Here is a 26,896-nt window from a genome sequence, read left to right as displayed (position 1 = left end):
TCCCTCCTCTTCCCCACCTTCCTCCACCCCCTCCCTTTCCCTCCTCGTCTCCTCCTCCTCCTCCTCCTCCTCCAGCTCAGGTTGCAGCTTCTCTGAGGAGCCGCTCACCTTTGCCGAGCAGGGGAGGCTGCACGGAGCCCGGACAGGGACCCCGGCCGGGCGCAGGGCACGGCGGCCAGCCCCGCGGCTCCCCGGCCGTCGCGGGCGGGAGCCGGCGCGCCGCGGCCCCCGGGACGCGCGCGGTGAGTCCCGCGGGCGGCGCGCTGTGTCCGGCCGGCCGGGCGGGCGGGCGGGCGGCGCGCCGGCGGGGAGGAAGGGGAGGTCGGAGGAAGGGGCACCACGGCGGCGGGTAAACGGAGCAAAGGTAAGCGGAGCGGCTCTTAAAGGCGCCGTCCTGGTTTTGCCCTGGGGCGAGAGGTTGGAGGGAAATGCCGGGGCTACGTGGGGAGGTCTCAGATCGCGAGGCGTGTGGGCAAGTGTGTTGGGGGTGGCCGACGCCCTGTAAAGGCCACTCTCAGGCTCCAGGTGCTTAGGCGGGAGGGTTGTTTGCGTTCTCAGACACCCTTTGCCCCCCACTTTCCCTCTAGTGTCTCCAGCGGGACTCACTTTGGCCCCCGGGCTCCGAGGAAGCAAAGTTTTCCACCCGGTCGCGAACCCGGTGCTTTCTAAAGCTCCTTCCTTCTGGGAAGGGCAAGGGTCAAGAGTCTCTGGTAACGGGAGAACTCGCGAGTGTGGGACCAGATTGCCGCCTTGAAGGGCTTTCCGGGCTCCGGTGAACTTTCCAGACCTGCAGCTGGGGGGTGGGAGGCAGGGCCCTGGGGTGAAGGTGCAAGGACACGTGAAGCCCTGGCAGGTTCTAGCGCTGGGCTGCGTGGAGTGGGGGGCCTCCGGGGACTGCTGTGCGTCTTCTCTCTCTGCCCACCCGTGAGCCCAAAGGGGCAGTGCCACCTCCCCACCCAGCAGCAGCGGGCGAAGGGTTAATGCAGCCGTGGGAAAGGGTGGGTGGCCTGCTGGGAGATGTGGCTTGAGGATTCTGCTGTCTGGGGTGGGAGGGGGGAGCTGATCAGGAATCTCTAGTCAGCTTTGAGCTGGAGGCCTCTGTTCTCGCCCTGTTGGGGGCAGGGGTTCCTGGGGCTGCTTGCAGGCCCTGCGGTGGGAGTCCTGCTGTTGAGACAGTGACTGATTTTCCATGCTTGGGATCGACACTCTGCTAGGCACCAGTGGACTCTTTCTAATTCTCTCTGAACCCCTTCCCGACAGCAAGGGTGGGAGAGTTGGGGCTATGAGAAGTGGGGGTCAGCTCCCCAGAACCTCATCGCCACCCCAGCCCAGCCCTCCGCAGTTCCCCAGCTGTGGCCTGGGCGCTGTGACTCACTGACACCACCGGCTCACACCTCCTGTGTCAGCACCCTGTGAGATTCGGCATGTTGGTGTGGCGTTTTCCACTGGGCATGGGCACACTGAACATTCCTGGACGCTGGCCCGTGGGAGCAGAATCCTCAGGATGAGGACGCCTGGAATGTCTGGCTGCCAGACACGTCCTCAGAGATCCCCTACCTTTTCTCTGGCCTTGGCAGAGGAGGGGGACGGGGACCACCTTGCTTAGGGTTGAGGGAAGGCAAGGGTGGACCCAGACAACATTGGCTCCTGGATTTGGATCTGAATCCTGAAGGTGTTCTAGAGGGAGGGTCACCTTGCCACACAGCAGAGCTATTGTCTTAGGTTACCCTGCCCCAGTCACCTCCTGGGCAGCTGGTAAGCCTGTGAGAGTGACCTCCCCTGGCCCTGCAACCTCATTGCCCACTGGGGTCCTGGGATTCTCCCCAGCGGCTGCCCCACTCTCCACTAGGAGCCTTCATTCTTCCCGAACTTATTGGGGTTTCCAGAGCCAGAGTAGATTTCAGTCAGTTACATCTGATTTCTGAATACCTACCGGGTACCAAGCAGTGTGTCACACAGCTTCACGAAGTAGGTATTATTATCCCCATTTTATGGTGAGGAAACAGACTTTGAGATACCAACATTCCCGAAGTCCACATAGGTGGGATCTAGCCCTCTTCACCTGACCTCAGCCCCCCTGGCTCTCAGTCCCTGCCCCATCACGCGAGATCCCAGCCCACTCTGGAGCTGTCTGGTTCTACTTCAGTCCCAGGAGAAGGAATGATGGTGGGGCGGGGAGGCAGGTACTCTGAGTAATAAGGCTCCCACTTGTCCTGCGCCTTCTTCGTGGGTCGCAGGAGAGAGGGCACCAGGTCTGAGGAACAAGTAGGTTCTTGGTCTGAGATCTCACGGGATTGGTCTTCCTGCCCGGGAAGCCTCCCCCTCGGGCCTGGAGGAGATGGAGCTGCCTTTCTGGCTGCATTTGTTTTCTCTACAGACCTGGACTGTCCTCTGCCGACTTGGCCTTCCTGTGTCCAGGCAAACAGGCCCTGTGCTGTAGTGCAGAGCCTGACCTGGCTCTTCACAGCTTCTGCCCCAACCATGCCGCTGCTGTCTGGGGTCACCCTGTTTTGGACTTCTGTCCAGCATCTCCATCTATCCCTCCCCCAGACTCCCTCTTTCCTTCCCTGAGTTTGAGACCTAAAGGAGAGGGCCACTCCAGGACTCTGTTGGAATCCAGCTCTAACAAGTACGGGCTATGTGACTCCTCTCTCCCCAGCAAACTCCTGAGCTTCTCCCACCTTTAGTTTCCTCGTCTGTGAAATGGGCATCATAACAGGGAGGGTTGTTCCAGGTATTAAATGAAGTAATGTATGGTGCCTGGCACATGACAGAATACACAGTAGCTGTATTTATTTGGAAAGGAATTCCTAGTCATCACATGGTGCCTGACTTTGAGTAGAGACCAAGACAATCTTTTCTAATCCCATCGGGCCCTTAGTATCTTTCCTGTTCCTCCAGGTTGGGGAGGAGGGCGCTCTGGAAGAGAATGAGTGTAGGGGTGGGGTACCAGTTGGATGAAAACCTGCCAGGAGGGAACCAGGAGTCTGTGCTGTGGGACTCTCCATCCCCCGCCCCACCCCAGTGTCCAGGATGAGTGAGGTAGGTACTGGGAGCTGGAAAACCTACAGCCCCTTGTTCCCAGAGCCCTCTGGCAGGGCCTCCTTTCCCTGGAGGTAAGAGGACCCTCCCTCAGTACTTACTTAATTGTAGTGCCTGTTCTGCTCTGTTGTCCGTGAGGGAGTGGCTGGCCTGGATCCAGACTTACCTGATTAGCTTCATCCCTTTGGGAACGAGTCACATTTCTTTTCTCCTGCCCTGTGTCCCGCCATAACCCCTCTGTCCTCCACCCTGGACCCTTTGCCCTCCTGGCATTAGCTGCTGAGTAGGCACTTTCCTATCTCCAGGGGGTGGGAGCAGACCAAGGTCTGGTCTTGTCCTGGTCCCCGTGGCGCATGCGCACGTACACACACAGAAGCCAGCTCTAAGGCTGGACTCTTAAAGCTCAGGCAGAGGGTGTGGGACCCAGGATCATGACAGCCAGTGGCTGGGCTTGGCAGGAGCTGGCCAGTGGCGTAGCAGCAGGTCAGGAAGAGGGAAAGCTGTAGGCACATCTCAGCCAGACCTCCTGTCTGAAGGAGAGCCCATCTGCCCTTGAAATCTCCCCGGTTCCATCTTCAGAGGAGGAGGGATAGGAAGGCGAGTGTGAGAATTGCCTGTGAACTGAAAAGGGTCTTGAGGCTTCCTGACTGCGTGAGTGACTCTAATGAGACAGGACACCCTGGTCTTAGAGACATTGGTCCTAACTTTTGAAGGGACAGTGGTGAGACCCTCTTTCTCCCACCGTGCTCCCATCCCACCCTTCCAACATTCAGTAAAGTCTTTCCTGGAAATGGAGGGGTCGGTTTAGACAGGATGACCTGATAATGGCTAGCTGGTGAGTTCATTCATTTTTGTGCGTGGAGCGTGCATCTCCTGCCCACCATGGGAGTGGGCGAGGTACGGACTTCGGCGTCAGTTTAAATCCTTCCCCTGCCAGTCAGTAAGTGGTGGCCTTAGGTGAAGGGACTTGCTCACCCAAGTTTCAGTTTCCTCACTTAGAAAATGTAGAGAGTAATATTCCGTCACGTGGTTGTTAGAATGCCAGTGAGATCCTGTCCACGATACTCCTCGCTTTTTGCCTTACCTGGTGTCATTATGGAGGGGTGGTGGCAGGCGGAATTAGGGGACCACATTTGGCAGTTCTCAGTAGCCCGGCCTCTGCTCCCTATAGAAACCAGGGCTCAGGCCTCAAATTGGGAAGGAAATTCTGTTCTTAAAAGATTTCTACTCTCCTCCATACCCCAAGCACCCTCTCCATTTTATCATTGTCGTGGGAAGCTCTGACAAAGCCCCAGAATGATTTCTGTCCACACAACTTGCTTCCCTAAAGAAGTCACCCACTTCCTGCCTTTGGAGGTCCTCTCAGGAACCAGGACTGCTTCTCTCCTCTGGCCCTAGCCACCCACCCTTGCTGGGCAACCAGACGCGGGAGGGGACAGAGCTGACCTTCCGCACATTCTGGCAGGATCCAGTGCCCGGAAGCAGGTAGGCAATAGGTCCTGTGCTGGAGGGCATCACTCATGACATCAGCAGTGCTGGGTCTCCAAACCCTCTCCGCCAGCAGGGCATAGGCTGAGGCTGGGAAAGGGGCCCCAACCCCTCCCTGTTCCTGGCCCAGAGCCCAGCTGGCAGCACCCCCTGCCACTGCTGGGCCGGGTGCCCTGCTCTGGGCGGCTGCCAGACCTGGCCGGCTCCTTCCCTGGCCAGGCAGCCCTCCAGTGGGCTGCTGATTTCCTGATAACGGTGCCCGGCACAGGGAATGTCATCTCTGGCCAGGCCCTTGCCGTCCCTTCTGACCCCAGGGGAGCAGAAAGGGCTCTGAACTCAGAGTCACAAGCACTTAGTTCTAGCCTCAGCTCTGCCTCATCTGTCGAGTGGCCTTGGGCAGGTCGCCCCCCTTTCTGAGTCTTCCCTTCTTCACCTAAAGACCGCGGGCACGCACCTGGAGATTTCTAGAGCCCCATCCAAGACAGCTGGTTTCTGGTTCCTGCTGACAAGATGAATGGTGCTTTGAGACCCCAGGAGGGACTCTGCCTCTGTTACCCCAAACTCTGGAGCACAGGGCCTTTGCCCAGCTGAGGCCTGGGCAGCTGGTCCCTGCCACAGCTCAGATGGATGAGGAGGCCCTGGAGGGCCTCCTCCTTGTCCAACAGGAGGAGAAAAATTACTTTCCAAAGGAGTGGGTGTCGGACTCAAACACCATACAGGTACTGGATGCCCGAGGGCGAGGCTCGGTGAGGGGTGTCCCTGAGCCAAAACCAGCGTATATTAGTCTTACCCGTGAGCTAAGAGTGATTTTTATAGTTTTAAGTGGTTGGGAAAAATTCAAAAGATGAAAGTAATATTGTGTGACACTGGAAAATTATATAAAATACGACCTTTAGTGTCCACGAGTGAAGGTTTACTGGAACGCAGCCACACGTGTGTTTCCATCTTGTCCTGGGTGCTGTGTACCAGGGCAGAGCTGTGTGACCGCAGCGGGCACTGTGTGGCCCACAAAGCCGAGAATATTGCCTGTCTGGCCTTTTACAGAAAATGTTTGCCCAGCCTGCTCAAGATAATCATAGTTCTCCCAAAGACTCGCACTGAACAGTTCTGGAATCGCAATCTAAAAATACTTTCTTTTCATTTAAAAAGAAGCGTTACATCTTCCTTTACCACACGCAATGATTGTTCATTATGGAAGTATTAAAAGTTGCAAATAAGCAAGAAGAAGGTATTAAAATCACCCATAATTCTGCCACCCTGTTGTATAACTACAGTTTGCATTTTAACTTAGATCCATCTGGATTATATATATTGTGTGTGTATATATATATATAATATATATATATATAGTGTTATATCCTTCTGGATTATATACAGTGCTTGTCTTCACGTGTATTTATATAATGTACACTTAGGGCACGTGTGTACCTAGTAGTCATGCAGCTTTTACAAGTTGTACACAAATGCCCTTTTCTTTAAAAACACATCTCAAGGTGGGAGGGTGTAGCTCAAGTGGTAGAGCACATGCTTAGCATACACAGGTCCTGGGTTCAATCCCCAGTACCTCCTCTAAAAATAAATAAATTAACCTAATTACCCCCCCCAAATAAAATAAAATAAAAATACATCCCAAACTATTTACTATCCCAGGACTGTCCTCAGCCCAGTGGGGTTGTTCTAGTATCTCAGACCCTGGGGGGACATCCAGACTGAGGTGCCCAGCAGGCAGTCGGGCCTGTGAGTGTGAGGCTCCGGGGCTTGGTGGGGCCAGAGCTGTGGATCTGGGAGTCATCAGCACGTGGGTGGTGGTTTCCACTGCAGGAGAGCATGAGGTCACCAGGAAGAGTGTAGAGAGGGGAAGGACAAAGGGCCAAAGAGGGAACTCTCCGGAGTGCCGACATTCAGGGACACAGGGACAGGTAGGGGAAGTGAAGCTACCAGACATGGGAGGGAGAAAGAAGCAGAAGAACCAGGAGGCCAGAGGAGGAGAGGACGAGGCAAGAGCCTGGGACAGTGCCTGGTGCCTGGAACACAAGAGAGGGACAGGGAGAAAGCAGCACCTCCCCCGAACTCTGGGTGGTGGGTGCCCCCAGTGGGGCGTCTAGAGGCTTCCCAGAGTGGGCCTTGGAGATAAGGAGGAGCAAGGAGGTGGTCCAGGCTGAGGCAGCTGCCTGGGCCCTGCCTGGTGGGAGGCAGGCCAGGCTGAGTGTGAGGAGGCCAGCTTGCCCTAAAGGTTGGAGAATGTTGGCCCAGTGTTCCCTCGGAATGTGGGCACGGTGTCGCTGGGCCAAATGGCAGCGGTGGGGGCTGGGAGTGGAGTATAAATAGGAATGTGGTCTGGAGATGCTGGGAAACCCTCCCCTCCTGCCCTTCCGCTCATGAGACTGAGAGGTCCCCCGGGATGCCAGCGCCTGAAGGCCCCTGCAGTTCTGTTGCTAAAGTTGGGCATGACGAGGAGACCAAAGAGATGTTAACAAAGATTCCATGACAGGTTCTTAAATCTGGACTAGGGAAGGCTAAAGGAGAGGTGAACTTGATGCTCTGTTTCTCCTTTTACTGATTGTGTAGAGGATGGTGGGCCTCAGCGTCTGTCTTTAAGCAAACAGAGAGGAAACAGCTGTGAGCTATTTCTTAGTGATTTAAGGAAGACCTAAAAAAAGGTTTCAGACTATGGAATTTTAAAAACACTGGGTGGTAGGTGAGGGACCTTCCTTAAAGGTCTACTAAGGATGCTGCTGCAAGGGGTCCCCTCTGTCTCGGAGGTGAGGCGGGCCTCGTCTGCAAGCAGATGTGACAGACAGGTCTTGCCTGCTCCGACCCCTTCCTCCAGCCTCTGGTCTGGGATGTTCTGCACGGCCAGGACCGGAGCTGACAGAGGGTGCATTGTCCCCTCTTGTCACTTGGAAATCCAGAGCCTCCCTAAAGATTGCAAGCCAGCCTTAGCCGGGTCTCCAAAAAAAGGCGAAAAAGAAACTAACAGAAGATGATACATGTGGCTTCCTTCCTTGAGGCTCAGGAAGCCAAAAAGCAGCAGAGTTTCAGCAGAGCCGATGTGGGGCCCACACGATGGGGCGGTCAGGGGTCAGGAGGGGTCATCTGTAGGGGTCGAGGCCAAAGTCTGAGCCTGACTGGGAAGCCCTGGGAATCTGCCCCTGAGAGATGGGAGGCCCTGAGGGCCTGCCAAATGCTGCACACAAGCCCTGGAGTCCCCAGCTCAATGTATGTTCAGTTGGAACCTCTCATTAGGGTCATTTCTATCCCTGATCCATCCCTCACTGTGGTGTGGCACCTGCCAACCCGAGACCTCCGCAGACCTCACTGGGGGAGTTGCTGTGGGGCAGGACCACCCTTCTGCCCCCCCCCCCCGCCTCCCACTCCTATCCGTGAAGAGTTGGCTGGAGAAGGAGGGCTAGGTTACAGCTGAGGCTTGGAGTCTAGTGGGTACCGACAGTCTCCTGGCAGCCCTTCTGCCTCCAAACAGCTCCCGGAACCAAGACTTCTCAGCTTTCGTAGATTCACTCATTGATCATTTGAGGATTTGCTCGGTGTCAGGCACTGGGGGTGCAGGGATGAGTCAGACCCAGTCCTTGCCCTTAACAAGCTCACAGGCAAATTAGGGAAACAGGCAAGCGAGCAGTCACAGTGCAGGGAGCCAGGTGAGCTGCCTAGGACATCCAGAATGCCAGGGAGCACAGACGAGGGCCCCCAACCTGGCTGGGCCAGGGGGGTGTCAGGTGAGAGAGGATGTGAGGAGGGGGGTTGTGCTGGACTTGAGCCTTGAAGATGCGGACACTTCACTGGCTTTCCCCATGTCCCTCGCCCACGGATCCCTGGGTTCCAGTTCCCACTAAGAGCCAGGAGAACCGAGGAGAAAAATGTCCCAGGGAGTCTGGGTCCCGGGGCTGGTTGACTGACCCCCGGACTTGCTCTAGTGTGCCCAGAAAGAGGACAGGGCCAGGCCACCTCCGTGGGCTCAGGTCCCTCCTGCTGAGAGTGGGGCCGGCCTGACAAGGAGAAGATAAACCTAGAAACAGGTCCTTGGCCTGCCGAGAGTGGGAGGAAGAGACAGACAGATGGACAAACAGTGTCCTGGAGATTCAAGGTGCTGAAAGGTCCTTGACTTCAGTGGGCCTAATGTTTAAATATCTGTAGAAAAAAGCAGCTTAAGTCAGTCATCCCACCAACACTGACTGAGCACCTGGGAGGTTCCTCCCACCAGGTGAGGCGCTGGGCGAAGCTGCCTGAGACCACGTCTTGCCCTGAAGGACATCACACTCTAGTTACCACGCAGCTCATTTCACCTGTAGGACGGAGGGGCGGCCATGTGCGGCTTCCCAGGGGAAGCAACGCTTGACTTGAGTTTGGAAGCAGATTTGCCGAGGAAAACATGAGGAAGGGTGTCCCAGGCCAAGCGAACATTCGCTTGCGACGTGCGTGTGGTTTACTCCGAGAATGCTAAGTTCGTTCCATGGAACAGCCCTCCAGGGAGAGGTGGAGCTGAGACCAGGAGACAGGGGTCAGAACACAAGAGGCCTAGTCTACTGGCCTCTGGAGTTTGGACTTTTTCCTGAGGGTGGTGTTAATATTGAAGGATTTTAAAGAGGGGAGTGATGTCATCAGAAAGCAGCTGAGAAAGTTAGGTCCCGCAGCCTTGGTGGCAATTGGATAGGAGGCTAGGTATTCTGCCCATTTAGCAGACAAGGAAACCGAGGCGTGGGTGTCTTCCCAGGTCCCAGTGCTAGTAGGTGGGAGAGCTGGGGTTTCTTCCATGACTCCAAACTGCAGAGAATTTTGGAGAGCAGGCCTGGACAGCACGTGGCCCTCACCGGGGGATGTTTGCATCAGGTAGGACACTGTGGGGGCTAGTGGTGCGATTGTCCAAGGATGGGGCGACCCTGAGCCCCAGACACTTCGCCTCCTGCAGGTTAGTCCAGCTGGCTCCTGGAAGGCCTCCCCTGCCTGCTTCCTGCTTTCCAAACAGAGGCTGTGGGAGTCTTCTCTGAGCTCTGTCCCTGTGTCCAGAGCATCTGTTCATTGGCAGGGTGACTGCAGGCCTACCTGTCCCCTCGATTCTGGCCACCCAGAGGCTGACAGCCTCTGTCATCCAGGCCGGAGCTTGCGGAGTGAGGCGGGCGATGAGGGCTGGCGGGCTTCTGCCGCTGCCGCTGCCTCTCAGCTCCAGGCAGCCGTGGGGTGACTGGCCTCCCCCGAGATTTGTCGCAAGCTCGGGAAACTAAAGCCTCAAGCGGGTGCGTGGCAGGGTCAGTGAGAGGATGAAGGAAGAGATGGTATCTGCCAGCTCCCTGCAGGCACAGTTCTACTGGGAGGAGGGCGTGTCTGATGCCTTAGCTCCTGACGTCTGCAGACTTGGTCAGCCATGGCCTCTAGTTCTTTTGAAACCTGCCCAAAGGCCCAAAGTGACTGAGGGACTGAGGTGGGGGTGGGAAGTGGGCAGCCCAGAGTGTCATAAGGATCCTAGCTGGTGGTCAGCCTTTGGGACCAAGGGTCCGATTCTGGGCTTCAGAAAGTGGGCATCTGGAAGTTACATCCTTCATCCCCTGTCCCTGGGCTCACAGAGACTGAGTCGGAAAAGAAAACAAAGCAAAACAAGAAGAGGGACTTAGAAAAGCATCTCACGTGTGCCTGGAACACGGTCAGTGCTCCATGTCTGGTGAACTAGACAGCCAGGCCTGCTGTGTGTCACCAGCACTGGGGATCAAAGTGCCCCTGGTGAGGGAGACACAAAAAAGTCCTCCCTGTGGTCCCATCGGATTATGCACATTCACGGAGTGTGCCCGTCAGAGGGGCACCCCGTGGTCCTGGGGGGTCTGGGAAGCTTCTGAAGACCCGGGACCTGAACTGCATGCAGGTGTGGCGGGGGAGTGGGGAGAGCAGAGCCAGAGAGGAAAGGGGCAGATCTGGAAGGACCTTGCGTGCAGGCTGTGAATTGGGGCTTTTTTCAGGAGGAAGGCAAAGGGGCTCCTCATCAGGGTTTCCTGAGGAGTCTCAGAGCCTGGCTCCCTGGAGGTTAAGAAGCGAAGCCGCCCCCCCGCCCTCTGCACCAGGCTGCAGCCAGACTTCTGTGCGGGGGGCGCTCTGCCAGCCTCCTCCTCTGCCTCTGTGGTCTCCTGATCTGGGCCACCCAGGTATCCCAGCAGGCTGGTGTCAGTTACGGGGCCTGGCAGAGGTTGTCCTGGGGGCGGGGGCAGCAGGCTGTCTCTGGCGCCTTGCTGGCCTGCCCCGTGGATGAGAGTGGTCAGCCAGGAGGCTGAGGTCCCCTGCCCCACGTGGCCCTGCCGAGTTTTGTCAGTCTGAGTGGGGCGCCCCCTCCTGCCTGGCCTTTCCCTCTTAGTCTGGTGGCTCAGGCCTGCCGATTGCCGACCATGCTCCCTGCTTCCTGTTCCTCTTCATCCCAGGGTCTCAGAGCGCCTGTTGGGCTGTGGGGAAGTCTGTGAGGGAGGTGTTTGCTGAGCTTTATATGGGCCTCTTTTCTGGCACATTTTTACGTCTGTGCAGGAAGTTGCGAGAATAAAAGGAGAAAAGAGAGCTAACATTTTCTGGGTGTCTGCCTTGTATCAGCTCCCTCAGCATCCCTACTCAGACATCCATTGGACGTCACACTGGTGCCCAAACCCCATTCCCAGTCTTCCCACCCCAACCTCCTTGCCTGACATCCCTCATCCCCACAGTGGTCACCCATCATTCCAGTTCCTTGGGCCAAACCCTTCAGTGTCGTGCTGGACTCCTTTCTCACACCCCCTATAGAATCTGTCTACAAATCCTTTTGGCCCCACCTCCACTGCTCCATGCTGGCCCCAGCCGCCACCTCCTGACTTGGCTCCCTGCTGCCCCCTTGCTGCAGCCAAATCCCAAGGGACCCCAACATGATCTGCTCTGCTTGTTCCCCTGTGACCTCCTCTCCAGCCACACTGCTGTTCCCAGACCATAACCACACTCACTTCTGCCTCAGGATCTTTGCACCTGCTGTTCCCTTGCTGACCTGCTTCTGCCAGATTCTGTATGACTAGCTTCCTCCCCTGTGCCTACTCAGAATTTTTCCTAGAAGATGTCACCTTCTCAGGGAGGACTTCCTGACGACCCCCATTTAAAATGGCAACACCCCACCTCTCACACCCCACCCCTCTTTCCTGTTTTATTTTTCTCCATTGCACTTGTCACCATCGAACATACTGTGTTTTTTACTTAGTTATTTTGTTGTCTGTGTTGCCTCTCCCCATCCCCATTAGAATGTCAGTACCATGAGGGCAGGATTAATGTGTGTTTTGTTCACAAGTGGATTCTCAGGGTCAGAAACAGTGTCTGACATGTAGGATCTGTTCAGTAAATAACTGTCCAAAGAAAGACTCGAGCCAAAGCCACCTGTGAAGGTGTCACTTAATCACCACCATCATCCTGCTAGTGGTAGCACCAGGATTTGAACCTGGGTTGTCTGGCTTTAATTCAGGGTGGGGTTGGAGGAGACCTGGAAGGTAGAAACAGCACTGACAGCCTAAGCCACAGGAAGGGCCGGGGTTGGGGGAGTTCCAGTTAGGAGAAGAAAGGAGCAACGTGATCACTGAGTTTGCGTGCTTGGCAACAACCAGGAAATTGCTGCCTGATTCTCAGCAAGTCAGTTCCCCTCTCGGAGCCGCATTGTCCTCCCCAGGATGGTGAGGGATTAGAATGGTGGCTCTGTAAGTGCTCTCTCCAGGAGTCCAGCCCCTTCTCGCTGGGCGCACGGTGGCCTCCTGGCAAGTGTCAGTTTCCTCCCAGCCTGGCTCCTCCTTACTCCTGTGCCACCCGCTCTCTGGCACCGGCAGGAAGTGCTGGGCTGGCTGGTGTGTACCCAGGAGGAAGTGATGGAAGGTGGGCTGAGAACTGTATGGACTCACCTGTGCAGGAGGGAAGGCCCGGCTGGGGGTCTGTCTGCCCACCCCCGCCACTCCAGAGGGGTGCTGCTCCTCCAGCGTCCCCCTATCCCACCTGGCCAGGCCAGCCTCCTCGAACGCTGTCTCCCTCTTCCCCTGGCACCAGTTGCACGGGGACAGCCCCAGATGGCTCCCTGGCCCTGGGGACAAAGGCCACACTGTGTCCAGGCCCTGGGCTGGCCTCAGGCTGGGTGACACTGAGCCCTTCTGTCCCCAGATAGGGGTGAGGGGCAGACAGCACCAAGGTAACAAGCCTTTTTCCTGTCTCCCTTCCCCCTTGACCCCCAAATCTGAGGAGCTGACTCTCCCAAGAAGGAAGTGACAGAGGCATCTTGTGTCCTGACCTAGGGAACAACAGACCATTCACCGCCCCATCTGCCCTGTCACACCCAGACCCTGCCGGGCCCAATGCCCCGATTGTCCCCATCAGAGCATGGCGTCCACTGCTGCTGCCTGCTCCCCTGCCATCAGGAAATCCATCTCTACATCTGACCACCGTTGCTCCTGCTCCAGTGACAGCCACTTCCTCTTGGTCTCTTCTCAGGCTGGGTGGGGAACAGCTGGTCCCCATCATTTCACTTGGCCCCACATTCCTGCTCAAGTCAGCCGTCCCCAGTTTCACCCGGGCTTCCTGGCCCCACTGGTGGCTCTTTGCTCCTAACTGAACCATGAGGAGGGCGGGTGCAATTCAGGCAGGTTCTCCTTTGTCTTGTAGAAATTGAGGGCTTCCCTCCCAGGCGACTTTTGATGTGCTCCCCACCCCTCCCCTGCAGGCAGGCACAAAGACGGGAGATTTACGGCAGCTACTGGTGGATTCCTGAGCCACAAAGCCAACGCGCCATCCCATAAGCCCAGACTGCAGGACGGCTTTACAGGGAGCCCTGTTTTTAGAAGAGGGCATGACTGGCCCGCAGACCTCAGGGAACCAAGTGCCTGGTGCCCCTACCCCCTGCATGACCATGACAGCCCAGGGCATCAGTCTGTGCAGGCCAAACATTTTCTCCCCTTCCGGGGAGAGGGGGTGGTCCTCCTGCATTGCCTCCACCTTCCTGTGCCTCCCAGCTCCGAAGAGTCCCCATCTCAGCACAGTAGGGCAATCTGGAATCCTGGGCAGGTAACCATCCCTTACCTGGACCTTAGATGCTCCCCAGCTGTGGCTTCAATGTTCAGATCATTGGGGATGCTTTTTAAAAATCATTTTCTTGCTCAACATCATTAATCATCAGAGAAATGCAAATTTAAACCACAGTAGAAATCACCTCATACCTGTCAGAATGGCTATTATGAAAAAGAACCCAAATAACAAATGTTGGTGAGGATGTGGAGAAAGGGAAACCCTCCTACACTGCCGGTGGGAATGTAAGTTGGTGCAGCCACTGTGGAAAACAGTTTGGAGGTTTCTCAGAAAACTAAAAATAGAACCACCACATGACCCAGCAGTTCCACTCCTGGGTATGTATATATATCTGAGAAAAATGAAAACACTAATTTGAAAAGATACGTGTACCCGCAATGTTCACAGCAACATTATATGTAGTTGCCAAGATATGGAAGCAACCTGTGTCCATCAACAGATGAATGGATAAAGAAGATGTGGTGTGTGTGTATATATACATACACAATGGTATACTACCTAGCCATTAAAAAAAAAGAAATGAAATTTTGCCATTTGCAACAATGTGGATGGACTTGGAAGGTATTAATGCTAAGTGAAATAAGTCAGAGAAATAGAAATAGCGTATGACATCACTTATGTGTGGAATCTAAAAAATAAAACAAACTAGTGAATGCAACAAAAAAGAAAAAGACTCACAGATACAGAAAACAAACTAGTGATTACCAGTGGGGAGAGGGAAGGGAGGAGGGGGAAAGTGGGGGAGGGGAATTAAGAGGTGCAGGCTATTATGTCTAAAATAAACAAGCTACGAGGATGTATTGTACAACACAGGGAATACAGCTAACATTTTGTAATAACTACAAATGGAGTATAACCTTTAGAAATTTTGACTCACTCTGTTGTGTACCTGTAACATGTAATTTGTACATCAACTCTACGTCAACTAAAAAAAAAAAAAAAAAAAAAAAGATAAATGCATTTTCCAGGCACCATCCTCAGAGCTTCAGTTCCAGAAACTGAAGAGAGACCCAGAAGTCTGAATTTTTTAATTGTACTGCAGTATTTTGCTTATTCTGTCTGTTAATAAGTGCTATCTGAGAATATCTATACTGTTAATGGAACAAACTAAAGAGAAGTTCAATTTCCTTTTTTTTTTTTTAACATTTCAATACTGGATATTCATTAGAAAGATGGTCAAAATAATTATGGTCAAAATTTTTAAGTCAAAAACGTAGAATGAATGTTTGGTGTTAGTCTATATACAGCTCAGGTTTTGGTGTACAGTTCTTCAGCTGCAAGAAAGAGCATTTGGGTTACTTTTACTAAGGGAGCACCTCTCAGTGCTGGGATGGCCTCTTGGTATCTCTTCTGCTGTGGACTTTAGCACAGTTATCTGTGACTGTAGGATCGGGACTGAGTGGAGAGGTACTCACCACGTTTACTCCAAGTAAGAGTAAATAACCAATTACTATAGTAACGAGGAGGTACACGGGCAGTGCAACTGCCCAATATTTTTGAGGCCAATAGGTTAAGCCTAAGGAGTTTAGCGAAGATTCAGGAATAAAAGCCCACATGAGATATAATATGAAGCCAAATTGGGAGCTTAAGAAAAGAACAAAGCCGTAGATTGCTCTTTCTGGAAATGATGGACGGTGAATTTTCCATTTTCCCTGTGGCTTCAGATAAGCTCTGAAGGCTTCGAATCCATGCAGAAAAGGATGGGCAAACAGGGCGCCCGGGCCTGGGTGCCTGGGGCCATTCCCTGCTCTTTTTTGGGGCTTTCTGTTTCTCATTCGAGACCGGGGTTGGGGGTTGGGGGTTGGGGGATAGCTCTTGACCTTGGGTCCTCCATGCACCCAGGAGTTGATTTTTTCCAACACTCCCTGGTGATTCTGATGTTCAGCCAACCTGTAAACAGTTGATCCGTGCAATGCAGGCACCTCCACTGTCGTGTCGTGTGGGAAATGGGAGTCACCAGGCAGGGCGTGTCTAGGTCCTCTTGTCATTGGAACCCACAGGCCGCCGCCACCACCACCACAAAGGCCCCATCATGGGGCCCCTGCAGACTGCACACAAGAGTGTGAGGTGGGTGGCAGCCCTCTGGGAACGTCCTGTCTGTGAGAATCCTGCAGACGGTTGGCCCAGGACATCTCATGGAGCCAGGAGGAGCAGCTGAGATTGTCTGGAAGGGATGAGCTCCAGGATGGAGAAGGAGGAAAGCCCCAGACTGGCAGGCTTGGCAAGGAAGCTGGAAGAAGGGCTCTTGGCTACCTTCTCATCAAGGGTGGCCTCACAGCCCCCGGGTTCCTGGAGAAGAGGCACCAGGCTTTACTCACCACTGTAACCCCAGTGGCTAGCGCAGAGCCTGGCGTGGCGTCGGTACTCAGTGATCGCTGGTTGAGCTGAGCTGAGGGAGACTTCAGGACCCACTGACAAAGGTAGACTGGGCTGGCTGTGCAGACCCGGGGCCTGAACTGAGAGGTGCCAACCTGAGGAAGGAGGGCCTGGCCATACCCAGTCTCTGGGCACAGGGAAGCTGGAGGACCACAACTTAGATGCATTTGGGGGCAGCCAGGAACCAGCAGGCCCACGGAAAGAATGCTTTCCAGGCTGGGTGAAGAGGCAGAAGGATGTGATCATTAAGCAAAGTAAACATGTTACTGACCCATAATCCCTTAAACCAGGAGGATTCAGGAGGGGCCTGGTTGCCTTGGCAACTGAGCACTGGCCAGTGACAGTGCTGAGAGCATCCTCTGGGAATGGGCTGAGCTGGGAGAGCGTGCAAGGTGGCCCCCTCCTGTCACAGGGCTGGTCTGATGGCTTCGTGGCAGGCGTGGGTGGGGGTCCTCGTGAGGCCTTTTGGTCCCAGCCGCACTGTAACTGAGGGAGAAGTGGGCAGAGCAGAATGTGGGGGCGGCCACGCTGGGAGCTTATGAAACCATGGAGGGGAGGGGCGGGGAGGCGTGACAGCCCCCGCTCTGGGTTTTCAGGGCAGATCAGAGGGGGAAGGATCTGCGGGAAGGAGCAGTTGCATAAGGCTCCCTGGCAGGCCGGCCGGGTGTCCCCTCACTCAGAGGACAAGAGAGCTGAGGAGCTGCTGGGGGCCGCCCCTTCTGGCGGGGGCGGGGGACCTGGGGGTGAGCAGAGCAGCCTGCCCCCTCCCCCCATCGTGTTGCCTGCAGGGACACGCTGCCTGCTGTGGCACTGGAGGGGCCAGCCGTGCTCAGCCTCCCCTCCCTGGGGCCCTGCCTATTTCCGGTAAACTTCTGTGTTTCCCTTGAGACATTCAGCTGCTCCTGACCTCCCTTATTTCAGCTGGAGAGATGGAGCTGGGTCAGCTGAGATGCATACGTTCCCTCCCTCATCCCTTTCCTCTCTTTTTCTGACTCCTGGGGACCCAGGACAAGCCAGAGAGGGACCTCCAAGTGTCAATATCAGGATGAAATGGGATTTGGACCAGACTGTGTCACAAGGCGGTAGGCTAAGCTGATGTTCAGCTTACAGGCATCAATCTGTAAGACTTACTGGCTGTTGACAAATTCAGGCTTTTCCATGCAAGTTGGTAAAGAGCTGCTGGCCTGAGGGCCACCGGGTTCTGGTGCCTCCTTCCAGAATTCTCTAGACCTCCAGCAGCTTAAAGGTTCCTGCCTGGCCCTGGGGAGATCTGCAGGAACCTATTGGCACTTCATGCTATTATTATGAGCAGTACTTTGCTGGGCTGCTTGGTACACATTATTACTATCTCCCCAGGGACAGGGAATCCTTGAGGGGATGAGATTCACAGGGAGGAAGAGGGTTAGGACGACTGCCTCTCCGAGAGCTTGAAGTTTACTGGGGAAGGTGCAACCCTGGCCCGTGGGTGCAGGGTGACAGCTTGATGGGAAGACAAGAGACCATGACCCAGAATTCACATTTGGTGTCGACCAGACCCTGTCGCCCTGTTGTCACTTCTCTTCTCACTTCTGCCTAAGGACCCGGCTGCCTGATCCCTGCTGATCATGAACAAGATGAAGAACTTTAAGCGTCGCTTCTCCCTGTCAGTGCCCCGCACCGAGACCATCGAGGAGTCCTTGGCCGAGATCACAGAGCAGTTCAACCAGCTCCACAACCGGCGCAATGAGGGTGAGGGGTCTGGGGCCCTTCCCCAGCCCCTCCCTCGTCCCTGTTCCCGCAGAGCCCCCTCCCTGACACATCTTCACTGCCGCCTTGGTGGGGGAAGGACAGAGATCTGGGGTAGACTCCCCGCCCCACCCCAGTTCGGGGCAGAGAGGCAGGGAGGGCAGCTGATGCCTCTCCCTCTCAGACCTACAGCTTGGTCCTCTTGGCAGAGACCCCCAGCCAGAGTCCAGCACCTTCTCCCCCACAGACAGTGGGGAGGACCCTGGGCAGACGTCGCCTGGCATGCGGTACCGGCGGCAGAACCAGCGCCGCTTCTCCATGGAGGTGAGGGGCTGTGGGCTCTACGCTGTGGGTGCACCAAGGAGGGTGGTTGCCTTGAAGCCAGACTTCGTGGGTTCAAATCCCAGCTCTACCATCGATCAGCTCTGTGACCTTGAGCAAGTTACTCAGCTACTGTGTGCTACAGTCTTCCTGCGTTAAAATCGTCCTCAAGATTAAATGAGTTAACGTATGCTGAGTGCTCAGAGCATTCCTGGTACATAGCACCAGCGAGACAATTTGACTGTTTTTACGACCCATATATGTGTGCCCAAGTGTATAAAAAAATATGCTCACAGACAAGCAGTGCAGGAATCTCATCCACAGATTCTGAGGCCCAGAGAGGGGAAAGGATCTCCTAATATCACACAGCAACCCCTGGACGTTCATGTGTGTCTTGAGCACATCTTTGAAGCAGCTGTGAGCCTGGTGTCACAGCCCGTGGTTCGGTCCTGCTGGGGTTGCTCACATGGAAAGCCAGGCCCAGGGTGAGAGGCGAGGGTCCCGCAGCCCTCTCTCCCTGGAGCGGACACTGGCATCCGCATCTCATCCTGGCCATTGCAGGACATCAGTAAGAGGCTTTCTCTGCCCATGGACATCCGCCTGCCCCAGGAATTCCTGCAGAAGCTGCAGCTGGAGAGCCCAGACCTGCCCAAACCACTCAGCCGAATGTCCCGCCGCGCCTCCCTGGTGAGTCCCAAGAATGTCAGAGGTCACCAGGGTAGACACTGTCCCCTACAAGACACATCAGGCCTGGTTTTCCCTGTCCCAGCTGAGGCCGGCAGTGCTTTCCAGGGGCGTTTCTGTGCCTCTGGCGCCACCTGCTGGCCGGAGAGGATTCCTATAGCGGGTTCTCCTTGGTCAGTTTCTGTTCCCTAGTTGGGTCCTAACAGGGCTGGAGCTGAGCTCCAAGCCCTTTCTGGGCTCGAGTCTTCACCAGGTGAGACCAATAGACCAATTGGCACACGTTCCCAAGTCCTGACTGCTTATCAAATTTCCTTGGGAGCATCTTACAAAACGTAGATTCTGGTTTCCACTCCAGGTACCCACAGAACCCGACTCTGGGTGGTGGGGCCCAGGAATCCGTATTGTTAAGGGTTGGGAACTACTGAGCTAGAGGAAGTGTGCCGATGAGAGAGGCTGCAGGGAGGTGGGCTCTGAACTGGACACACAAGGTCCAGTGGAGAAAAAGACACAGTTCCTGTCCTCCAGGGGCTAGTAGTCTGACCAAGATGGAGACAGACAGGTGATAAAGGCGTGTGGCAATCCCAGGACTAGAGCCCTGGACTCTGTACCCCCCACTGCCATGGGAGGAAGAAGCTCACACGTCCAGGGCTCTTTCCTTTATCGCAGGGCTAGAGGGGAGAGGTGGAGAGGGAGGATTTGGGGCCCCCCTCCCACTGCCAGCCTCGGTCATCCCCTCCCCCCCATGGGGGTCTCACTCCCTTCCCACCAGGAGGCTGGGGATGGGGAGGTGTAGTATGTGGGGCTACCGGGGCCTTCAAGCTCACAGGACCCTGTGTCTCTCCCTCTCAGTCAGATATCGGCTTTGGGAAACTGGAAACATACGTGAAACTGGACAAACTGGGGGAGGTAAGAGGTTGGGTTCAGTTTTCTTGGGGCCGTCAGGCAGGATGGCCAGGAGGAGGACCAGGGTCTTACCCCGCCCTCCCTGATCTGTGTTCACACTGCCCCTGCTCCACAGAGGTGCGCGACCTTGGCTGTGCGATCTGGCCCAGCCCTTGTCCCGTGTCCTGGAGGAGGGCATGAGGATGGAGTGGCTGATGGGCTCTGGGGCAGAAGCCAGTCCCTTTTTTTTTTCCCTGCAAGTACTTCTTGTCTGGGATCAAATCCCAAGTCCACAGTTACTAGCTCTGAGGCCTGGGGCCAGTTATGCCACGTCCCTCTGTGCCTTGGTTACTTCCTCTGTCAAAGGGAGACCGTAATTGCTCTGCGACATGGGACGTGAGGGTATAGTAAGCTTTTGTGCTGTGTGACTGTTAGCTGTTTCCATTATCACTACACCACCGGCCCTTTGTGCTGCAGGCTGGGGGTGGGGGATAGTTTACAGAGAGGAGGTGGGCACCGCCCTTTCCCTCCAGGAACCCAGGGTAGACCTACATGTAAACATCAACATAATTTTAAGGAAGAACAAAAGCGGTGTTATAATAGAGGGGCCCCTCGCCTGCTGGGGGCTTAGAGGAAGGTCGTTTTCTTCTGAAGGGGCAGGAGTCAGGGACAGCTTTACAGAGAAGTGAGCTTTGGAGGAAACAGAATTTCAGTGAAAGCAGATGGGGGAAGGACCCTCCAGCCAAAGTCACAGCCCAAGCAGAGGCATAAAGAGGGGGGCCATTGGACAGAGGAGAGCTGGGCCTGAGTGTGGCTGGGCTGCTGGAGTTCTTGTTCCCAGGGCACCTATGCCACAGTCTTCAAAGGGCGCAGCAAACTGACAGAGAACCTCGTGGCCCTGAAGGAGATCCGGCTGGAGCATGAGGAGGGGGCACCCTGCACTGCCATCCGAGAGGGTACAGCAGCATAGAGTCCTGCGGTCTCGGGGCTCCTGGGAGGAGAGTTCATTGGCCTGAGCCCTGGTGGCGTGGGGACTCCTGGGGCTGATCCCCGGAAGGGAGGGTATGAGGGGCACGTGGGGCCTCAGGGAACCTGAGTGTAGTGGACACGCAAGTACAGTGGAGAAAAAGACACGGTTCCTGTCCCGTAGTGTCTCTGCTGAGGAACCTGAAACATGCCAACATTGTGACCCTGCATGACCTCATCCACACGGAGCGCTCCCTCACCCTGGTGTTTGAGTACCTGGTGAGTTGGGGGGGAAGGGGGCAGAGGGCAGGATTAGCCCAGGTCTAGGGGCAGCTCAGTGCCAGGGGCCTGGCCCACTCCTGGGCTTGGGCCTTGCCCATGGAAGGGTTCCTGGCCAGGGGTTGGGTCGAGCGGGGCTGAGCCAGGCCCTGTGTTCCAGGACAGTGACCTGAAGCAGTATCTGGACCACTGTGGGAACCTCATGAGCATGCACAATGTCAAGGTAGGAGCCTCCGTGTCATGGACCCCCCCCCCAACCCTGCCCACCAACTCTGAGCATCAGTTTCCCTGTCTGTCAAATTGGAGCACCTGCCAGGATGAAGAGGCTTCCAGGGACGCTGAGAGGGATGAAAGACCTCTTCTGTGTGCACACATCCCCACCTGTGGCCCCTCTTGGCTCCTCGGTTGAAGAACTCTCTCCTCCCCCACCATCCTAGCTCCTCCGTACACCTGGTGCCCCTCGTCTGGATGGGATTCCCTGGGGCAGCTGGGGCCCAGGGTGGGCAGTCCGGGCAGGTTCCTCACCTCCGCCCAGTCTTTGTCCCCATCCCTGTCCCAGCCATGGGGCAGAGGCAGAGGGTCACCCTGATGGGACATGCTCCCACCATCCCCTGTTCACCCTTCTTTTCCCTCCCCCAGATTTTCATGTTCCAGCTGCTCCGGGGCCTTGCCTACTGCCACCGCCGCAAGATCCTGCACCGCGACCTGAAGCCCCAGAACTTGCTCATCAATGAGAGAGGGGAGCTGAAGCTGGCCGACTTCGGTGAGGCCCGAGCCCGCAGGGCTTGGGGAAGGGGGGTCTGACACGGTCTTCTTGGGATGTGGGTGCCGTAGCGGGGAGGTTCAATGACAGGTCTGTCCCCAGGACTGGCCCGGGCCAAGTCAGTGCCCACGAAGACCTACTCCAATGAGGTGGTGACCCTGTGGTATAGGCCCCCCGATGTGCTGCTGGGCTCCACAGAGTACTCCACCCCCATCGATATGTGGTGAGTGCCCTGGGGCCGAGGGGAGGGGGCCCTCCACAACTCCAGGCTCGCTTTTTGCTGTCCCAAGGGCCCCTGCGAAGTACTGTCGAACCTCTTTTGAGTAAAAGCCATGTGGCATCCTGTTGAACTGAACGTTAAAGAATTAAGTCTGAGCTACATTTGGGTTTCCCTGGCTCTAAATAGACCCTCCAAGGCCGTGCTTCTGAAATATCCCCCTCAAGAGTACATAACAGCTTACCAGAAGGTACAGGAAGGCCCCCACTGTAAATATGATGAATCTTGCCCAAGTATCAGTGCTACTGAAAAATTCAGAAGGGGTACATTATTTTTGTGTTAAAATTAACACACACACGATTAGGTGTAGAATGAAAAGTGAGCCTAATTTTAAAGCTAAAACACAGGTTTCCAACGAATGGCCACCGTGCCCTCTGCCAGGGGCTTCCTTGGAGACTGGACTGTGGGCTTCTCTCTTCCAGTGGAGGCACACGATGGAAAAAGTTTGAGACAACGCAGTTTGAAGAACTGCCATGTGGGTGCTGGCTATGCAGACCCTAACCATCCAGAGTGAAAGGGGAGAGGTCAAAGCGCCCTAGAGCCCAGAGAAGCTCCCAGAGGGAGGCTGTAGTGGGGGGCTGTGCTGTTACTATGAGCCTCTGCAGCCGTGGGCCACCCACCCCAGTGCCGTGACCCATTCGAGCCACCGAGGCATCGTGGTGGAGCAGCGCTGGGAAGCGCGGGTGCAAGGAGGCCCAGCCTGACGCCGCCCCTGCCCATTGCTCTCTGTAGGGGCGTGGGCTGCATCCACTACGAGATGGCCACGGGGAGGCCCCTCTTCCCCGGCTCCACGGTCAAGGAGGAGCTGCACCTCATCTTCAGACTCCTCGGTCAGTGTCCTGCGCTCCCTCCCTCTCACCACGAGGGGGCGCGAGAACTCTGTCCAGCCCAGGCGCATAATGGGAATGCGAGAAGCAGCTTCGGCCTGATCTCCAAAGGGCGGGGACCCCTCAGCTATTCTTTGTCCCCACCTTCTACCTTGTACCCCTTCAAGTCACCCTTGGCCCTGGCTTCTCACCCCTCCCCACCTCTTCTCATCTCCCCAGGGACCCCCACGGAAGAGACGTGGCCTGGTGTAATGGCCCTCTCGGAGTTTCGAGCCTACAGCTTCCCCCGGTACCTCCCCCAGCCGCTCATCAGCCATGCTCCCAGGTAGCCCTTCCTCCCCACGCCTCCTCTTCTGCCTGTGGTTCTGGCTGTCCCTCTGGAGGTGGCCACAAGCTCCATCCAGCCCACGCGGGCCCCCTCCTCCCCCACCCCCCGCCAGGCCAGGCCTGTGCCAGCTCCTTCCTCCTGCAGGTTGGACACTGATGGCATCAACCTCCTGACCAGCCTCCTCCTGGTGAGTGTGCTCCGCCCTGGCCAGGGACAGGCAGTCAGAGAGCTGAAGCCCCAGGACCCCACCCAGCCCTCAGTCCCAACCCACGTGTGTGCTCACGGACTCACAAGCCTGAGCCGTGTCCCCCTGTGCCCTCCACCCGCAAGGTCTCAGACTTCAGAGTGGGCGCGCTCCGAACGCAAACCCCAGTTCAAACCCTGGCTGTGTAGCTTTGGGCAAGTTACAGAGCTTTTCTGTGCCTCAGTTTCCTCAAATGCAAATAGAATTAATAATGCACATTTTGTAAGCTGGTCGTGAGGATAAACTGAGGTTATGGAACACACTTTAGAAGGGTGCCTGTCTTGAATAATGACACGATAAAGGGTAGTTGTTAGTATTACATATGAATATGACTGGCATTGAAGTTATGACCTTGGATGCTTTAGCATCTGTAATTTCCATCCCAAGAGGAAGTCATTCTCCGATGGTCCCATTTCTGGTTTTCTCCTGGTGGCTGGAGACCTGGGACCCTGAGCTTTGAGACTGCCTTGGGTTGGGTGGGCAGCTGACCCCGGGGGCTTCTCAGGTCGGACTCTGGTGCCTCCCATCTTGGCCATGTAACTTAGTATAGCAGTTGCATTACCCAGAGGGGTCCCTGCAGTCCCCTAGCTGGGGCCAAACTGCCCACCCTCTGCTTTTCAGTACGAATCAAAGAGTCGTGTGTCGGCAGAGGCGGCCCTGAAGCACCCATACTTCCGGTCTCTGGGGGAGCGTGTGCACCAGCTAGAAGACAGTGAGTGTGTCGGGGAGGCTGGGGGGAGGGGGCAGGGCCACCCCAGGGCCAGGGAAGGAGGGCAGCCAACGTGGACGGAGGAGCCGGAACAAAGAGGCCAGAGGCCCCGGGTCTGGCTGAGCAGCCTGGCTTCCCCTCCTTGGGTTCTCATTTGTAACGAAGGGGTCAAACCCTGGCGATCTGAGGTGCCGCCTGAAAGGCCCAGTGGGGTGCTCCTGGGCTGGTCCTGCCTGAAGGGGGTACTCTCAGCTCCTGTGCTCAGTGGGCATGGGGACTGCTGGCTCCACTCAGCTCTCTCCCTGCCTTTCCCCTCCCACCACAGCTGCCTCCATTTTCTCCCTGAAGGAGATCCAGCTCCAGAAGGACCCAGGCTACCGGGGCCTGGCCTTTCATCAGCCAGGTAGGGGCTTGTTCCTCCTCCTCCTCCTCCTCCTCCTCCCCTCCTTATTAGAGAAGACCAGGGCAGGCTACTCTGCCCTCTCGAGGGACAGAGACAGGGCCCAGAAGCAGGCTCCTTCCATGGAAATCAGCATGGCCTCCCCTCATTGGCCTCCCTTCCTGTGGGGAGCAGGGGAGGGGCTGGTTTCCCTGTCTTCTGCCCAGGCTTCCTCCTTCAGTGTCTCCTTCCTCCATCCCCACCCCAGACAGAGCGCTGCATCTGACAGTAGCCCTGACGAAGGTGCACGCTTTCTCTGGTGCATTCTCTCTGCAGCCTTGGAGCTCTCTAGCCTCCATCCTGGGAGAACTGTATGTTTTCTAGACTAGCTCGTGGCCTCAGACGTGACAAGTGCTTTCCATGTATTATCTCATTTCATCCTAAAACACCGCTTAAAGTTGATACTGTGAGTTAGTGCTCCCCATTTCAAACTAAATGAAACGGGCTTTGGGAGGCTAAGTTGCAATTTCATGTAGCTAGTAAGTAGCAGAGGTGGCATTTGAACCAGGACTGACCAGCTCCCGAGCACATGCTCTTGCTGGCTCTATCAGAGGAACTGTGGAGGATGCCCATCCCTCCTGATGGCGGGTGACCTTTGGCCCAGCCTTCTCCCTGCAGTCCCACATCTTCCCCTCCATTCTCCAGGGCGAGGGAAGAGCCGGCGGCAGAGCATCTTCTGAGCTGTGACTGCACTACTGAGGCCCAAGGGATGACAGGTCACATTGATCACAAATGCAGCAGGATGGGGCCCGTGTGGCCTCGGAGGACAGAGGAATGAGGGCTAATGGCGGGCCCAGAAGACTTCTCGGCAGCCCTGCTGGCCACGGCTGTTTCCTCTCCCTGCTTCCCACATGCCTCCCTGGTGGCCTTGGCCTGGACACCAACCCCCTCCATCTCCTGCCCTGGGGCGGGGCAGGAGCTGCTTCTCTGGGAGGAGGTGAGGGGGCAGAGGGCGGCCTCAGACACTTCCCCACCCTGAAGTGCTCGGGCACCAGCGTGGGACCCACGTGGACCGGAGAATCTGGAGGCCAGGCTGAGCGCTATGCCTTGTATGTGGGCACCACCATGCCCCACCTGCCTCACCAGTTTGATCGAGTCCCTTTTGGGCTCTTTGGAGCCCACACATCTTTCCCCTTTTCCCCTCTGAGAGCAGGAAGCAACGTGGCACCTTGTCAGGGACCCTGGAATCCTGGGTGCCAACATGTGTTCCAAAGCCTACCCCCTACCTGAAGGGTGGGTGTCCCCAGAGCAACAGAGGGAATCGTAGCCCGCCCCTTTCCCACCATGCCCCACTCCCCACTCCTCGCCAGGGGCCCGGAATGCTGCTGGATGCCCAGTTGAGTCCAGAGGTGGCCTGGCCCCGCCAGCCGCACTCCCGCCACCTCAGCCGCCCCCGCCCATCTCCCCAGTCTGAATGGGATTGCCTTAAATTGGCAGGTGGTGGAGAACTCACTGTCCTTGGAGCTCTGACCCACGCTCCTACCTGTCCACCCTTTCCCGACAGTGGCTCCTGCTTATCACCCCTGAGCACTGATAAGCCAGCCCTGTGCCAGGGTCCCGAGGATGGCTGGCACCCAGATATGCAGGGTCACCTTGACACTGGGGCCAGGCCGGCCGCAGCCCCTTGGGGCTGGCGCAGCCTCCCTTGTCCCCTCCTCCCCCGCCCCCTCCTTCCCAGCCCCTGTGGCCCTGTCCTTGCTCCGCAGTATCTGGGCACCAGCCTCCCAGTGCTCCTGGCCTTCCCAGAGGGAGAGTCAGTGCCACAGTCTGAGGTACAGGAAGAGGGGACAGGATAGGACAGGCTTTGATCCTGAGACCCCCGCCCCACGGGGGTGGGAGTATGAGGGGCCATGACCCCCAAAGAAGGCACCACCACTGCCCCTATGGAGCATGCCTACTGTATACCCAAGGTTTCAACACTTGACTAAGTCTTAGATGGCAAGGCCAAGGGGAGGCCAGGCCCCCAGCCCACCCCCCTCAACTTAAGGAGCAGCCCTGGAGGGTCTTGGCTTCCCCACAAGTCCCTCTCCTCCCTGACTGTACTGTGAATGTCCTGTGACTCAGCACAAAAACAGATAATATATTTAATTCATGTACAGAAAAGAGTGACAGTCTCATGCAGAAAAGCTGATTTTGACAGATTGATGCCAAAGATGGAGGACAGAAGGCCCTTCTCAGGGCCTCCTGCGTGCAAGTGGGGCTTGCTTGTGCATATATATATATATAAAGTGGAGAGAGAGTTTGGTTTGTGTGTATCTCTGAACCCACCCTGGGCCATGGGCATGGTGCCCTGCACCCTCCCTGCTGTATTCACGGCTGGAAGTCAACTCTGGGTGTCATGGGGTGGGAGCAGAGGAGCCCTGGGACTCCATGCTCTGGGTCCCAGCCTTGGCCCAAGTTGGTGCCTGAAGGTTGGGGCCAGCCAGTAGTCCCGGAAAAAGTCCTGGGGTTCTGGCTGCTGTAGCTGACCCGTGTGCTCCCGC

The 26,896-nt window shown here is 56.2% G+C and overlaps 1 protein-coding gene and 1 pseudogene across 5 annotated transcripts; one reads left to right on the top strand and one right to left on the bottom strand.

Annotated features, from left to right (window-relative positions):
* CDK18 (cyclin dependent kinase 18) lies at window positions 1-26,655 on the top strand. 5 transcript variants are annotated; one of them, XM_074351960.1, is made up of 16 exons: window positions 1-242; window positions 17,547-17,697; window positions 17,879-18,018; window positions 18,577-18,702; window positions 19,549-19,605; window positions 20,423-20,537; window positions 20,732-20,826; window positions 20,987-21,049; window positions 21,466-21,589; window positions 21,692-21,812; window positions 22,599-22,696; window positions 22,913-23,018; window positions 23,166-23,208; window positions 23,887-23,977; window positions 24,323-24,377; window positions 25,059-26,655. In XM_074351960.1, the coding sequence occupies exons 2-16, from the start codon at window positions 17,574-17,576 to the stop codon at window positions 25,189-25,191; spliced, it is 1,491 nt and encodes a 496-aa protein (XP_074208061.1). In that variant the 5' UTR covers window positions 1-242; window positions 17,547-17,573; the 3' UTR covers window positions 25,192-26,655. The 5 variants fall into 5 exon arrangements, with proteins under 5 accessions (XP_074208061.1, XP_074208063.1, XP_045378763.1 ...); XM_074351962.1 differs by having other exon boundaries at window positions 3-242; window positions 24,300-24,377; XM_045522807.2 differs by lacking the exon at window positions 1-242 and adding an exon at window positions 244-364.
* LOC123619226 (phosphatidylinositol N-acetylglucosaminyltransferase subunit P-like) lies at window positions 14,842-17,129 on the bottom strand (annotated as a pseudogene).
* Window positions 26,656-26,896: the final 241 nt, after the last annotated feature.

The sequence above is a fragment of the Camelus bactrianus genome, chromosome 23, assembly GCF_048773025.1.
Source record: "Camelus bactrianus isolate YW-2024 breed Bactrian camel chromosome 23, ASM4877302v1, whole genome shotgun sequence".
Classification (NCBI taxonomy): domain Eukaryota; kingdom Metazoa; phylum Chordata; class Mammalia; order Artiodactyla; family Camelidae; genus Camelus; species Camelus bactrianus.
Note: the sequence above shows the minus strand (reverse complement) of the source record. Positions and strands in the feature narration are given on the sequence as shown.